Source organism: Salmo salar, chromosome ssa10, assembly GCF_905237065.1.
Source record: "Salmo salar chromosome ssa10, Ssal_v3.1, whole genome shotgun sequence".
In the NCBI taxonomy this organism is placed as follows: domain Eukaryota; kingdom Metazoa; phylum Chordata; class Actinopteri; order Salmoniformes; family Salmonidae; genus Salmo; species Salmo salar.
The window spans coordinates 44,326,394-44,343,903 of NC_059451.1; the positions used below are offsets into that span (position 1 = coordinate 44,326,394).

General features: G+C 48.1%; 1 protein-coding gene across 3 annotated transcripts in view; it reads right to left on the minus strand.

Moving 5' to 3' along the window:
• raver2 (ribonucleoprotein, PTB-binding 2) overlaps positions 1-17,510 on the minus strand; it is a 176,708-nt gene that overhangs the window by 7,998 nt on the left and 151,200 nt on the right. For 2 of the 3 annotated variants that reach the window (XM_014123425.2, XM_014123423.2), the window contains exons 9-14: positions 8,210-8,382; positions 6,712-6,820; positions 6,320-6,477; positions 3,728-3,826; positions 1,797-1,925; positions 343-561 (exon numbers count right to left, since the gene is read on the minus strand). In XM_014123425.2, the coding sequence (XP_013978900.2) occupies positions 343-561; positions 1,797-1,925; positions 3,728-3,826; positions 6,320-6,477; positions 6,712-6,820; positions 8,210-8,382 (887 nt within the window). The remainder of the gene's footprint in view (positions 1-342; positions 562-1,796; positions 1,926-3,727; positions 3,827-6,319; positions 6,478-6,711; positions 6,821-8,209; positions 8,383-17,510) is intronic. The other variant, XM_014123424.2, reaches the window with a different exon arrangement.

Below are 17,510 nucleotides of genomic sequence, written 5' to 3' on the forward strand. Positions count from 1 at the left end.
ACATAAATGGTAGTAGCATCTGTCGACAGACTGTGGGATGGACAACTTATGTCACTGATTATTTGGACAAATCACAATTTCACAGATGCTTGTATCTTTTGAATTTTGTAAGGGGACATTTGGCCTCTAGACTTGCCAGAACTCCTAGTACTGGCTCTACACTGGGACTACCCCTTACTTATATCACTGTAGAAAGTTTAAATATAGCAGTTGTATTGGTTCTCTAACTTCCATGGTGTTCCTGGAGTTTGGCCATAATGAGTACGGTGTCTCTGACGGAAAGATCATCACCATCAACATCCTCTTAATCATCCTCATCATCATCAACATCATGTGACTTACGTAGTAGTACTGGTTCCATTCATTGGTGGCTTGGGTGTGGGCACTCTGGATGTGTGTGGTGGAGCTGGGTGGGTGTGTGGCGTGAGGTGGCGCGGCCATGAAGCCTGACATCATAGGCATGGGGCTGTAGGCTGGCAGGACCGCGGTGGGCAGCACCGACTGGGCACCGTTACTGACCGCATGGAGAGACACACCCAGCGACTTACACACATCAGCCTCCTAGCAGACAGAGAGAGAGAAAGAAAACGAACACACACACAGTTAACGAACGCATGGAGAAACTCACTCAGGGCCTTACTCACCTCCAACTCCTATTATTACACACACACACACACACACACATACTCACACACACACACACACACACACACACACACACACACACACACACACACACACATACTCACATACACACCGGCCTTCCTTAGTCTTATGACGCGACACCTGCTGTGGTGTGGACAGACAGTCTCTCACAGCAGGATATCTGTGTCCTGGGTTGGGGTGAGGAGTGTCATGCTCCCCAAATAAACACACCAGCATCTAAATACCACAGGCCTTCCACACCGGGGGGTCACTGACATACTACTACGATAGATTACACCCCAGGAGGGAGCATAAGAAGGGTACAGGGAAGGGTTATAGGAAGGGGTAGCTTGGGTAGGAGAGCGGGGGTCACTAAAGTCAACCAGAGAGAGACATGACAAGAATGGGATATAGTGTGAGCTGGGGTATGAGGTTACAGCCAGGGATTGGACAGTGTTAGATGAAAGCTGGGACATGGGAGTCCAAGGTACAGGCTAAGTGATGATGTTAGTGCGTATTACATCTAGAGAAAGAAGGGGGAGTAGGGTGTGTTTCGGTGGGCACTGGTGTACCCTAATAGTGTACCCTTATACATAGAGAAGATAGATTGGGGTCGTGAACTCTCTGGAACATTGGGTTGGAGGTGTTGACTAGCTAGGGTTTGGACATCTGGGCTGTGGCTTTTGGAATGTGACTGTGTGTCTTAACAGTGACATTCTGCACTGCGTCTTAACAGTGACATTCTGCGCTGCGTCTTAACAGTGACATTGTGCGCTGCGTCTTAACAGTGACATTATGTGCTGCGTCTTAACAATGACATTCTGCACTGCGTCTTAACAGTGACATTCTGCACTGCGTCTTAACAGTGACATTCTGCACTGCGTCTCAACAGTGACATTCTGCACTGCGTCTCAACAGTGACATTCTGCACTGCGTCTCAACAGTGTCATTCTGCGCTGCGTCTCAACAGTGTCATTCTGCGCTGCGTCTCAACAGTGTCATTCTGCGCTGCGTCTCAACAGTGACATCGTGCGCTGCGTCTCAACAGTGACATCGTGCGCTGCGTCTCAACAGTGACATTGTGCTCTGCGTCTCAACAGTGACATTGTGCTCTGCGTCTTAACAGTGACATTGTGTACTGTGCTGTGTACCTTGGTTGGGTCTCTGTGTTGGTAGACCTGGGGAGGTGGCTGGGTCATAGGAGGCTGACAATAGTACTGACTGACAGCCTGCATGTAGGAGCTGTAATCCCCATAGGACGGCACCGCCGCCACAGCCTGCTGGAACACAACAGGGATATGTTACACACACACACACACACACACGCACACGCACACACACACACAGGCACACACACACACAGGCACAAACGCACACGCGCACACACACATTTCCCTACACAGGCAGGCAGGTGGATAAGTGGGAGTCAGTGGGCATGAGGCAGTCATATGCAGAAACACACAAACTTCTAAGACTGAACTCCGTGAAGGGCGATAGTTCTGCTTCACGGGTAACGTTTCATGTCGGATGACAGCATATGTGAGATGTGCATGTGTGTTGAAGGCAGTTATTGTATCACCTGTGTGTCTTGACCCTGAGGTGCCAGATACCGTGTGTGTCGTGACCCTGAGGTGCCAGATACCGTGTGTGTCGTGACCCTGAGGTGCCAGGTACCGTGTGTGTCTTGACCCTGAGGTGCCAGGTACCGTGTGTGTCGTGACCCTGAGGTGCCAGGTACCGTGTGTGTCTTGACCCTGAGGTGCCAGGTACCGTGTGTGTCTTGACCCTGAGGTGCCAGATACCGTGTGTGTCGTGAACCTTAGGTGACAGGTACCGTGTGTGTCTTGACCCTGAGGTGACAGATACAGTGTGTGTCGTGACCCTGAGGTGCCAGATACCGTGTGTTTCGTGACCCTTAGGTGACAGATACCGTGTGTGTCGTGACCCTGAGGTGCCAGATACAGTGTGTGTCGTGACCCTGAGGTGCCAGGTACCGTGTGTGTCGTGACACTGAGGTGCCAGATACCGTGTGTGTCGTGACCCTGAGGTGCCAGATACAGTGTGTGTCGTGACCCTGAGGTGCCAGATACAGTGTGTGTCGTGACCCTGAGGTGACAGGTACCGTGTGTGTCTTGACCCTGAGGTGCCAGGTACCGTGTGTGTCTTGACCCTGAGGTGCCAGATACCGTGTGTTTCGTGACCCTTAGGTGACAGGTACCGTGTGTGTCTTGACCCTGAGGTGACAGATACCGTGTGTTTCGTGACCCTTAGGTGACAGGTACCGTGTGTGTCTTGACCCTGAGGTGACAGATACCGTGTGTGTCGTGACCCTGAGGTGACAGACACCGCGTGTGTTGTGACCCTGACGTGCCAGGTACCGTGTGTGTCTGTACATGTAAACTTAACTGCTTCCCACCCTACTTTACATAATGTACTGGCTATAATGTTGCTTATATTGAAATACCTGACCTGTGTTATGATTCTGATCAGTATACCCCTGGGGGAATAATACAGTACCTGAGAACACACTACACTGACCTGTGTTATGATTCTGATCAGTATTCCCCTGGGACATAATACAGTACCTGAGAACACACTACACTGACCTGTGTTATGATTCTGATCAGTATTCCCCTGGGAGATAATACAGTACCTGAGAACACACTACACTGACCTGTGTTATGATTCTGATCAGTATTCCCCTGGGGGATAATACAGTACCTGAGAACACACTACACTGACCTGTGTTATGATTCTGATCAGTATCCCCCTGGGGAATAATACAGTACCTGAGAACACACTACACTGACCTGTGTTATGATTCTGATCAGTATACCCCTGGGAGATAATACAGTAACTGAGAACACACTACACTGACCTGTGTTATGATTCTGATCAGTATAACCCTGGGAGATAATACAGTACCTGAGAACACACTACACTGACCTGTGTTATGATTCTGATCAGTATTCCCCTGGAGGATAATACAGTAACTGAGAACACACTACACTGACCTGTGTTATGATTCTGATCAGTATACCCCTGGGAGATAATACAGTAACTGAGAACACACTACACTGACCTGTGTGTGCTCCTTGCTATAGTCCTTAGCTTGGCTCTCCTGGGGGGCGGTGCTGTAGCTCTGGGCTTGGTAGTGCTGGTACCACTGCTGCATAGCCTCCTACAATACAATCACGCCGACATCACATTACATTACAATGACATTACAATCATATTACGTTAATCACATTATATTACAATGGCATTATGTTACAATGACATTAAGTTACAATCACATTACGTTACAATCACATTACAATGACATTACGTTACAATCACATTACGTTACAATGACATTACGTTACAATCACATCACGTTACAATCACATCACGCTACAATCACATTACAATGACATTAAATTACAATCCCATTAGGTTACAATCATATTACAATCACATTACACTACAATCACATTACGTTACAATCACATCACGTTACAATCACATTACGTTAACAATCACATTAATCACATTACGTCACAATCACATTACGTTACAATCACAGTACGTTACAATGACATTATGTTACAATGACATGGCGTTACAGTCACATTACGTTACAATGGCATGAGAATCACATTACGTTACAATGACATTATGTTACAATCACAGTACGTTACAATGACAATTCGTTACAATCACATTACGTTACAATCACATTACGTTACAATCGCATTACGTAACAACGGCATTACGTTACAACGGCATTACGTTACAATGACATGAGAATCACATTACGTTACAATCACATTACAATGACATCACGTTACAATGACATTATGTTACAATCACATTACGTTACATTCACATTACGTTACAATCGCATTACGTAACAATGACATTACGTTACAACGGCATTACGTTACAATCACATTACGTTACAACGGCATTACGTTACAATCACATTACGTTACAATGGCATTACGTTACAGACAGATGGAATCTGATGGTACTGTAGAAGTAGTCGTGTAGTATGGTGGTTTGGAGAGAGAGAGAGCGAGAGAGAGAAAGAGTGAAATACAGTTCTTGTTTTATATGGTCAAGCAGTGTGCTGGAGTGGAGCACCAGATGGAACAGAATACACACTCTCTCTCCCTCTCTTCCCTTACCCATCTCTCTCCTCTCTCTTCCCTTACCCATCTCTCTCCTCTCTCTCCTCTCTCCTCTCTCTTCCCTTACCCATCTCTCTCCTCTCTCTCCTCTCTCTTCCCTTACCCATCTCTCTCCTCTCTCTCTCTCCCCTTACCCATCTCTCTCCTCTCTCTCCATCTCTTCCCTTACCCATCTCTCTCATCTCTCTCCTCTCTCTTCCCTTACCCATCTCTCTCCTCTCTCTCTCTCCCCTTACCCATCTTTCTCCTCTCTCTCTCCCTCTCTCCTCTCTCTCTCTTCCCTTACCCATCTCTCTCCCTCTCTTCCCTTACCCATCTCTCTCCTCTCTCTTCCCTTACCTATCTCTCTCCTCTCTCTTCCCTTACCCATCTCTCTCCTCTCTCTCTCTCTGCCTCTCTCCCCTTACCCATCTCTCTCCTCTCGCTCTCCCTCTCTCTCTCTTCCCTTACCCATCTCTCTCCCTCCCTTCCCTTACCCATCTCTCTCCTCTCTCTTCCCTTACCTATCTCTCTCCTCTCTCTTCCCTTACCCATCTCTCTCCTCTCTCGCTCTCCCTCTCTCCCCTTACCCATCTCCCTCCTCTCTCTCTCTCTTCCCTTAACCATCTCTTTCCTTTCTCTTTCTCCCTCTCTTCCCTTACCCATCTCTTTCCTCTCTCTCCATCCTCTCCCTCTCTTCCCTTAACCATCTCTTTCCTCTCTCTCCCTCTCTTCCCTTACCCATCTCTCTCCCTCTCTTCCCTTACCCATCTCTCTCCCTCTCTTCCCTTACCCATCTATCTCTCCCCTTACCCATCTCTCTCCCTCTCTTCCCTTACCCATCTCTTTCCTCTCTCTCTCCCTCTCTTCTCTTCCCTTACCCATCTCTTTCCTCTCTCTCTCTCTCCCTCTCTTCCCTTACCCATCTCTCTCCTCTGTCCCCTTACCCATCTCTCTCCCTCTCTTCCCTTACCCATCTATATCTCTCCCTTTCCTCTCTCTTTCCCCTTACCATCTCACTCTCATCTCTCTCCCTCTCTTCATTAACCCATCTCTCTGTCCCTCTCTTCATTAACCCATCTCTCTCTCCCTCTCTTCCTTAACCCATCTCTCTCTCCCTCTCTTCATTAACCCATCTCTCTCTCCCTCTCTTCATTAACCCATCTCTCTCTCCCTCTCTTCATTAACCCATCTCTCTCTTACTCTCTTCATTAACCCATCTCTCTCTTACTCTCTCACTCATCTATCTCCTATTGTTCCTTTCTCTCTACATAACTCTACCTCTCCCCACTCTCTCTCTTTTCACTACCCTGTCTACTGCAACACACCCCACTCTCTCTCTCTTTAACCATCTCTCCAACACATGACAGAATTGTGAGTAATTGAAAAAACAACCTGTCTCTATGAGGAAGCACGGAAGACATAATGACTTACTGTGCAGAGCTCAACAGTTTGGGTGTGTGCTCACCCCTGCGTACACACGCGTGTCTGTGTGTGCATGCGTGTGTGTGTGTGTGTGTTACCTGTGAGTATGCCTGGCTATAGTGACTGTAGTCTGCAGAGGTATCGGTGCTGTAGGGTGCTGGGGTTTGGGAAGTGGTGGGTTGGGAGACAGGGGGCATAGCACTGCTGTACACCCCAACTAGAGGCTGCCCTGTCTGCGCTTTACAGGCCACCGGGGCTGTATGACAGACCAAACAACCACACAGAGAATACAGTCAAATACACACAGCCATAGAAAAATAGGACATCATTTGTAATAGTTCATGTGAGTCATTTTTTAATAACAAGCCCCAACAAGTTATAAGAAATATCTTAAAACGAGCAACATGTCCTTTATACTGGGTCATAACAATGAATGTGAATGAGTGTGTACCTGTGTGTGTGTGTGTGTGTGTGTGTGTGTGTACTTTACCTTGCAGCACCATGCCAGGTAACACACTAGCTAGATTCAGGTATGGATTGGAGGGTAGCTTCATCTCTTTAGGGGGTTCACCCAGGAGAGAGAACTGACTGCTGGGAGCCTGGAGACAGACAGAGATGGATAATATTGGACTTTACCACACTGTTTCTTACCTAAGTAATTAACCCAATCATGAACAACCCATTGTACTAACGTATCATTAATGCATTCAACAATGCTGTAGATGTTCAAGTCAAAATGCTCTACACCCTTTAAGACTGTGTTGCCACCTAGCTTGCCTCACAATCAGCCCTCTACATAACTACCTAGCCACCCCATACAGCCGTGTGTATCTCAGCTTGCCTCACAATCAGCCCTCTACATAACTACCTAGCCACCCCATACAGCGAAAGAGAGAAAGACAGCGACAGACAGATAAAGAGAGAGAGAGAGAGCGAAAGACAGCGACAGACAGATAGAGAGAGAGAGAGAGAGAGAGAGCGAAAGACAGCGACAGACAGATAGAGAGAGAGAGAGAGAGAGCGAAAGACAGCGACAGACAGAAAGAGAGAGAGAGAGAGAGAGAGAGAGAGCAAAAGACAGCGACAGACAGATAAAGAGAGAGAGAGAGCGAGTGTGTGGGGGGGTGCATTTAAGTTCAATACTGAGGCAACAGACCCTTCAGGGTCTGGAAACAGTTTCTTTGCCTGTTCTTCGTGTGTGTGTATATATATATGTATATGAATGAAAGAAGCCAGAGTTTCTGAGGGCAAAATCGGGCAACACAAACTCATAAACAAATCAGACCTGTCAGAGAACTTAGAGACAGAGAGGAGGAGGAGAGAGACAGACAGACAGACAGACAGACAGACAGACAGACAGACAGACAGACAGACAGACAGACAGACAGACAGACAGACAGACAGACAGACAGACAGACAGAGACAGAAAGGAAAAGGGAGAGAGACAGACAGAGAGACAGACTGACTGACAGACAGACGACAGTCTAAAACCAGCAAACCCTAGGGCTATCTCTCTCTCTAGAGTGCTCCCTCAAAGTGAAGGGGTGAAGGAGAGAAAAGAGGAGGTGAGGTGAACGGACAAACAGACAGATACAGTAGATAGGTAGAGACAGACTGATGAAGGAAAGAGAGAGAGACAGGAACCAACAGCCAAGGAAACGAGAGGCAGAAGGCAGGGCAGGTGAGCTAGTGATGGCTGGCAGGAAAGAGAGCTACCGGTGTCTCAGTCAATGCCAATGTGTTGTCGTATTGTTGTGTTGTTGTGCTGTTGTATTGTTGTACTGTTGTAATGTTGTGTTGTTGTATTGTTGTGCTCTTGTGTTGTTGTGCTGTTATATTGTTGTGTTGTGTCTGTGCTCTATACTCATTCCACTAGCTGGGCTACTCTCAGTGCTGCTGTAGCTGTGTAGGCCTGGATGGTGGCCCCCTGGAGCTTTGGGTGGTGGGGGACCCAGGAAGTAGCTCTGTCCCTGGGGCTGAGCATTCACCGTGGTTCCAGGAGGGGCTGGTTGCCTGTCAGAGGCTGTGGTGTAGATGCAGGCCCCGTTCTGTTCCCCTCCCCCGGCTGTTCCCAGGTGTGCCTGCACCTGCAGGTAGGGCATCATGCCCGCTGCCGACACTGAGGCCTGACTGGACATTGGCAGGGACTCCTGACCCAACTCTGTGGAGGGGGAAAGAGAGGCAAGAGAGAGAGAAAGAGAGAGGGGGCTGAGAATGGATAGAGGACAGACACAAGACCTAGTATCATTCACAGACTGGTCCCCTCACTTACTGTTAGCCTACAGTAAACTACAGTCAGGCTGGTCCCCTCACTTACTGCTAGCCTACAGTAAACTACAGTCAGGCTGGTCCCCTCACTTACTGCTAGCCTACAGTAAACTACAGTCACAGACTGGTCCCCTCACTTACTGTTAGCCTACAGTAAACTACAGTCAGGCTGGTCCCCTCACTTACTGCTAGCCTACAGTAAACTACAGTCAGGCTGGTCCCCTCACTTACTGCTAGCCTACAGTAAACTACAGTCACAGACTGGTCCCCTCACTTACTGCTAGCCTACAGTAAACTACAGTCAGGCTGGTCCCCTCACTTACTGCTAGCCTACAGTAAACTACAGTCACAGACTGGTCCCCTCACTTACTGCTAGCCTACAGTAAACTACAGTCACAGACTGGTCCCCTTACTTACTGCTAGCCTACAGTAAACTACAGTCACACACTGATCCCCTCACTTACTGCAAGCCTACAGTAAACTAGAGTCACACACTGGTCCCCTCACTTACTGCTAGCCTACAGTAAACTACAGTCAGACTGGTCCCCTCACTTACTGCTAGCCTACAGTAAACTAGAGTCACACACTGGTCCCCTCACTTACTGCTAGCCTACAGTAAACTAGAGTCACACACTGGTCCCCTCACTTACTGCTAGCCTACAGTAAACTAGAGTCACACACAGGTCCCCTCACTTACTGCTAGCCTACAGTAAACTAGAGTCACACACAGGTTCCCTCACTTACTGCTAGCCTACAGTAAACTAGAGTCACACACTGGTCCCCTCACTTACTGCTAGCCTACAGTAAACTACAGTCACACACTGATCCCCTCACTTACTGCTAGCCTACAGTAAACTAGAGTCACACACTGGTCCCCTCACTTACTGCTAGCCTACAGTAAACTACAGTCAGACTGGTCCCCTCACTTACTGCTAGCCTACAGTAAACTACAGTCACAGACTGGTCCCCTCACTTACTGCTAGCCTACAGTAAACTACAGTCACACACTGGTCGCCTCACTTACTGCTAGCCTACATTCACAGACTGGTCCCCTCACTTACTGCTAGCCTACAGTAAACTACAGTCAGACTGGTCCCCTCACTTACTGCTAGCCTACAGTAAACTACAGTCACAGACTGGTCCACTGACTTACTGCTAGCCTACAGTAAACTACAGTCAGACTGGTCCCCTACTTACTGCTAGCCTACAGTAAACTACAGTCACAGACTGGTCCCCTCACTTACTGCTAGCCTACAGTAAACTACAGTCAGACTGGTCCCCTACTTACTGGTAGCCTAGAGTAAACTACAGTCACAGACTGGTCCCCTCACTTACTGCTAGCCTACAGTGAACTACAGTCAGACTGGTCCCCTACTTACTGCTAGCCTACAGTAAACTACAGTCACACACTGGTCCCCTCGCTTACTGCTAGACTACATTCACAGACTGGTCCCCTCACTTACTAGTAGCCTACAGTAAACTACAGTCAGACTGGTCCCATACTTACTGCTAGCCTACAGTAAACTACAGTCAGACTGGTCCCCTACTTACTGCTAGCCTACAGTAAACTGCAGTCACAGACTGGTCCCCTACTTACTGCTAGCCTACAGTAAACTACAGTCAGACGGGTCCCCTACTTACTTCTAGCCTACAGTAAACTACAGTCAGACTGGTCCCCTCACTTACTGCTAGCCTACAGTAAACTACAGTCACAGACTGGTCCCCTACTTACTGCTAGCCTACAGTAAACTACAGTCACAGACTGATCCCCTACTTACTGCTAGTCTACAGTAAACTGCAGTCACAGACTGGTCCCCTACTTACTGCTAGCCTACAGTAAACTACAGTCACACTGGTCCCCTCACTTACTGCTAGCCTACAGTCACAGACTGGTCCCCTACTTCCTGCTATTCTACAGTAAACTACAGTCACAGACTGGTCCCCTCACTTACTGCTAGCCTACAGTCACAGACTGGTCCCCTACTTCCTGCTAGCCTACAGTAAACTACAGTCAGACTGGTCCCATACTTACTGCTAGCCTACAGTAAACTACAGTCACAGACTGGTCCCCTCACTTACTGCTAGCCTACAGTAAACTACAGTCAGACTGGTCCCCTACTTACTGCTAGCCTACAGTAAACTACAGTCAGACTAGTCCCCTACCTACTGCTAGCCTACAGTAAACTACAGTCACAGACTGGTCCCCTACTTACTGCTAGCCTACAGTAAACTACAGTCACAGACTGGTCCCCTCACTTACTGCTAGCCTACAGTAAACTACAGTCACAGACTGGTCCCCTCACTTACTGCTAGCCTACAGTAAACTACAGTCAGAGACTGGTCCCCTCACTTAGAGCTAGCCTACAGTAAACTACAGTCACAGACTGGTCCCCTACTTACTGCTAGCCTACAGTCACAGACTGGTCCCCTCACTTACTAGTAGCCTACAGTAAACTACAGTCAGACTGGTCCCCTACTTACTGCTAGCCTACAGTAAACTACAGTCAGACTGGTCCCCTACTTACTGCTAGCCTACAGTAAACTGCAGTCACAGACTGGTCCCCTACTTACTGCTAGCCTACAGTAAACTACAGTCAGACTGGTCCTCTACTTACTGCTAGCCTACAGTAAACTGCAGTCACAGACTGGTCCCCTACTTACTGATAGTCTACAGTAAACTACAGTCACAGACTGGTCACCTACTTACTGCTAGCCTACAGTCACAGACTGGTCCCGTCACTTACTAGTAGCCTACAGTAAACTACAGTCAGACTGGTCCCCTACTTACTGCTAGCCTACAGTAAACTACAGTCAGACTGGTCCCCTACTTACTGCTAGCCTACAGTAAACTGCAGTCACAGACTGGTCCCCTACTTACTGCTAGCCTACAGTAAACTACAGTCAGACGGGTCCCCTACTTACTGCTAGCCTACAGTAAACTACAGTCAGACTGGTCCCCTCACTTACTGCTAGCCTACAGTAAACTACAGTCACAGACTGGTCCCCTACTTACTGCTAGCCTACAGTAAACTACAGTCAGACTGGTCCCCTACTTACTGCTAGCCTACAGTAAACTGCAGTCACAGACTGGTCTTCTACTTACTGCTAGCCTACAGTAAACTACAGTCAGACGGGTCCCCTACTTACTGCTAGCCTACAGTAAACTACAGTCAGACTGGTCCCCTCACTTACTGCTAGCCTACAGTCACAGACTGGTCCCATACTTCCTGCTATTCTACAGTAAACTACAGTCACAGACTGGTCCCCTCACTTACTGCTAGCCTACAGTAAACTACAGTCAGACTGGTCCCATACTTACTGCTAGCCTACAGTAAACTACAGTCACAGACTGGTCCCCTACTTACTGCAAGCCTACAGTAATCTACAGTCACAGACTGGTCCCCTCACTTACTGCTAGCCTACAGGAAACTACAGTCAGACTGGTCCCCTACTTACTGCTAGCCTACAGTAAACTACAGTCACAGACTGGTCCCCTACTTACTGCTAGCCTACAGTAAACTACAGTCAGACTGGTCCCCTACTTACTGCTAGCCTACAGTAAACTACAGTCACAGACTGGTCCCCTACTTACTGCAAGCCTACAGTAAACTACAGTCACAGACTGGTCCCCTCACTTACTGCTAGCCTACAGTAAACTACAGTCACAGACTGGTCCCCTACTTACTGCTAGCCTACAGTAAACTACAGTCACAGACTGGTCCCCTCACTTACTGCTAGCCTACAGTAAACTACAGTCACAGACTGGTCCCCTCACTTACTGATAGCCTACAGTAAACTACAGTCACAGACTGGTCCCCTACTTACTGCTAGCCTACAGTCACAGACTGGTCCCGTCACTTACTAGTAGCCTACAGTAAACTAAAGTCAGACTGGTCCCCTACTTACTGCTAGCCTACAGTAAACTACAGTCAGACTGGTCCCCTACTTACTGCTAGCCTACAGTAAACTGCAGTCACAGACTGGTCCCCTACTTACTGCTAGCCTACAGTAAACTACAGTCAGACGGGTCCCCTACTTACTGCTAGCCTACAGTAAACTACAGTCAGACTGGTCCCCTCACTTACTGCTAGCCTACAGTCACAGACTGGTCCCCTACTTCCTGCTATTCTACAGTAAACTACAGTCACAGACTGGTCCCCTCACTTACTGCTAGCCTACAGTAAACTACAGTCAGACTGGTCCCATACTTACTGCTAGCCTACAGTAAACTACAGTCACAGACTGGTCCCCTACTTACTGCAAGCCTACAGTAAACTACAGTCACAGACTGGTCCCCTCACTTACTGCTAGCCTACAGTAAACTACAGTCAGACTGGTCCCATACTTACTGCTAGCCTACAGTAAACTACAGTCACAGACTGGTCCCCTCACTTACTGCTAGCCTACAGTAAACTACAGTCAGACTGGTCCCCTACTTACTGCTAGCCTACAGTAAACTACAGTCACAGACTGGTCCCCTCACTTACTGCTAGCCTATAGTAAACTACAGTCACAGACTGGTCCCCTACTTACTGCTAGCCTACAGTAAACTACAGTCACAGACTGGTCCCCTCACTTACTGCTAGCCTACAGTAAACTACAGTCAGTTTGGTCCCCTACCTACTGCTAGCCTACAGTAAACTACAGTCACAGACTGGTCCCCTCGCGTACTGATAGCCTACAGTAAACTACAGTCAGACTGGTCCCCTACTTACTGCTAGCCTACAGTAAACTACAGTCAGACTGGTCCCCTCACTTACTGCTAGCCTACAGTAAACTACAGTCAGACTGGTCCCCTACTTACTGCTAGCCTACAGTAAACTACAGTCAGACTGGTCCCCTCACTTACTGCTAGCCTACAGTAAACTACAGTCAGACTGGTCCCCTACTTACTGCTAGACTACAGTAAACTACAGTCAGATTGGTCCCCTCACTTACTGCTAGCCTACAGTAAACTACAGTCAGACTGGTCCCCTACTTACTGCTAGCCTACAGTAAAATACTGTCAGACTGGTCCCCTACTTACTGCTAGCCTACAGTAAACTACAGTCAGACTGGTCCCCTACTTACTGCTAGCCTACAGTAAACTACAGTCAGACTGGTCCCCTCACTTACTGCTAGCCTACAGTAAACTACAGTCAGACTGGTCCCCTACTTACTGCTAGCCTACAGTAAAATACTGTCAGACTGGTCCCCTACTTACTGCTAGCCTACAGTAAACTACAGTCAGACTGGTCCCCTCACTTACTGCTAGCCTACAGTAAACTACAGTCAGACTGGTCCCCTACTTACTGCTAGCCTACAGTAAAATACTGTCAGACTGGTCCCCTACTTACTGCTAGCCTACAGTAAACTACAGTCAGACTGGTCCCCTCACTTACTGCTAGCCTACAGTAAACTACAGTCAGGCTGGTCCCCTACTTACTGCTAGACTACAGTAAACTACAGTCAGACTGGTCCCCTACTTACTGCTAGCCTACAGTAAACTACAGTCACAGACTGGTCCCCTACTTACTGCAAGCCTACAGTAAACTACAGTCACAGACTGGTCCCCTCACTTACTGCTAGCCTACAGTAAACTGCAGTCACAGACTGGTCCCCTAACTTACTGCTAGCCTACAGTAAACTACAGTCACAGACTGGTCCCCTCACATACTGCTAGCCTACAGTAAACTACAGTCACAGACTGGTCCCCTACTTACTGCTAGCCTACAGTCACAGACTGGTCCCCTCACTTACTAGTAGCCTACAGTAAACTACAGCCAGACTGGTCCCCTACTTACTGCTAGCCTACAGTAAACTACAGTCACAGACTGGTCCCCTCACTTACTGCTAGCCTACAGTAAACTACAGTCAGACTGGTCCCCTACTTACTGCTAGCCTACAGTAAACTACAGTCACAGACTGGTCCCCTACTTACTGCTAGCCTACAGTAAACTACAGTCACAGACTGGTCCCCTCACTTACTGCTAGCCTATAGTAAACTACAGTCACAGACTGGTCCCCTACTTACTGCTAGCCTACAGTAAACTACAGTCACAGACTGGTCCCCTCACTTACTGCTAGCCTACAGTAAACTACAGTCAGACTGGTCCCCTACTTACTGCTAGCCTACAGTAAACTACAGTCAGTTTGGTCCCCTACCTACTGCTAGCCTACAGTAAACTACAGTCACAGACTGGTCCCCTACTTACTGCTAGCCTACAGTAAACTACAGTCACAGACTGGTCCCCTCACGTACTGCTAGCCTACAGTAAACTACAGTCAGACTGGTCCCCTACTTACTGCTAGCCTACAGTAAACTACAGTCAGACTGGTCCCCTACTTACTGCTAGCCTACAGTAAACTACAGTCAGACTGGTCCCCTCACTTACTGCTAGCCTACAGTAAACTACAGTCAGACTGGTCCCCTACTTACTGCTAGCCTACAGTAAACTACAGTCAGACTGGTCCCCTACTTACTGCTAGCCTACAGTAAAATACTGTCAGACTGGTCCCCTACTTACTGCTAGCCTACAGTAAACTACAGTCAGACTGGTCCCCTCACTTACTGCTAGCCTACAGTAAACTACAGTCAGACTGGTCCCCTACTTACTGCTAGCCTACAGTAAAATACTGTCAGACTGGTCCCCTCACTTACTAGTAGCCTACAGTAAACTACAGTTAGACTGGTCCCCTCACTTACTGCTAGCCTACAGTAAACTACAGTCAGACTGGTCCCCTACTTACTGCTAGCCTACAGTAAACTACAGTCACAGACTGGTCCCCTACTTACTGCTAGCCTACAGTAATCTACAGTCACAGATTGGTCCCCTCACTTACTGCTAGCCTACAGTAAACTACAGTCACAGACTGGTCCCCTCACTTACTGCTAGCCTACAGTAAACTACAGTCACACACTGGTCCCCTCACTTACTGCTAGCCTACAGTAAACTACAGTCAGAATGGTCCCCTCACTTACTGTTAGCCTACAGTAAACTACAGTCACAGACTGGTCCCCTCACTTACTGCTAGCCTACAGTAAACTACAGTCACAGACTGGTCCCCTACTTACTGCTAGCCTACAGTAAACTACAGTCACAGACTGGTCCCCTCACTTACTGCTAGCCTACAGTAAACTACAGTCACAGACTGGTCCCCCACTTACTGCTAGCCTACAGTCACAGACTGGTCCCCTCACTTACTAGTAGCCTACAGTAAACTACAGTCAGACTGGTCCCCTACTTACTGCTAGCCTACAGTAAACTACAGTCAGACTGGTCCCCTACTTACTGCTAGCCTACAGTAAACTGCAGTCACAGACTGGTCCCCCACTTACTGCAAGCCTACAGTAATCTACAGTCACAGACTTGTCCCCTCACTTACTGCTAGCCTACAGTAAACTACAGTCAGACTGGTCCCCTAATTACTGCTAGCCTACAGTAAACTACAGTCACAGACTGGTCCCCTACTTACTGCAAGCCTACAGTAAACTACAGTCACAGACTGGTCCCCTCACTTACTGCTATTCTACAGCAAACTACAGTCACAGACTGGTCCCCTCACTTACTGCTAGCTTACAGTAAACTACAGTCAGACTGGTCCCCTACTTACTGCTAGCATACAGTAAACTAAAGTCACAGACATGTACCCTACTTACTGCTAGCCTACAGTAATCTACAGTCACAGATTGGTCCCCTCACTTACTGCTAGCCTACAGTAAACTACAGTCACAGACTGGTCCCCTCACTTACTGCTAGCCTACAGTAAACTACAGTCACACACTGGTCCCCTCACTTACTGCTAGCCTACAGTAAACTACAGTCAGAATGGTCCCCTCACTTACTGTTAGCCTACAGTAAACTACAGTCAAAGACTGGTCCCCTCACTTACTGCTAGCCTACAGTAAACTACAGTCACAGACTGGTCCCCTCACTTACTAGTAGCCTACAGTAAACTACAGTTAGACTGGTCCCCTACTTACTGCTAGCCTACAGTAAACTACAGTCAGACTGGTCCTCTACTTACTGCTAGCCTACAGGAAACTACAGTCAGACTGGTCCCCTACTTACTGCTAGCCTACAGTAAACTACAGTCACAGACTGGTCCCCTACTTACTGCTAGCCTACAGTAAACTACAGTCAGACTGGTCCCCTACTTACTGCTAGCCTACAGTAAACTACAGTCACAGACTGGTCCCCTACTTACTGCACGCCTACAGTAAACTACAGTCACAGACTGGTCCCCTCACTTACTGCTAGCCTACAGTAAACTACAGTCACAGAGTGGTCCCCTACTTACTGCTAGCCTACAGTAAACTACAGTCACAGACTGGTCCCCTCACTTACTGCTAGCCTACAGTAAACTACAGTCACAGACTGGTCCCCCACTTACTGCTAGCCTACAGTCACAGACTGGTCCCCTCACTTACTACTAGCCTACAGTAAACTACAGTCAGACTGGTCCCCCTACTTACTGCTAGCCTACAGTAAACTACAGTCAGACTGGTCCCCTACTTACTGCTAGCCTACAGTAAACTGCAGTCACAGACTGGTCCCCCACTTACTGCAAGCCTACAGTAAACTACAGTCACAGACTGGTCCCCTCACTTACTGCTAGCCTACAGTAAACTACAGTCAGGCTGGTCCCCTAATTACTGCTAGCCTACAGTAAACTACAGTCACAGACTGGTCCCCTACTTACTGCTAGCCTACAGTAAACTACAGTCACAGACTGGTCCCCTCACTTACTGCTAGCCTACAGCAAACTACAGTCACAGACTGGTCCCCTCACTTACTGCTAGCCTACAGTAAACTACAGTCACAGACTGGTCCCCTACTTACTGCTAGCCTACAGTAAACTACAGTCACAGACTGGTCCCCCACTTACTGCTAGCCTACAGTAAACTACAGTCACAGACTGGTCCCCTCACTTACTGCTAGCCTACAGTAAACTACAGTCACAGACTGGTCCCCCCACTTACTGCTAGCCTACAGTAAACTACAGTCACAGACTGGTCCCCTCACTTACTGCTAGCCTACA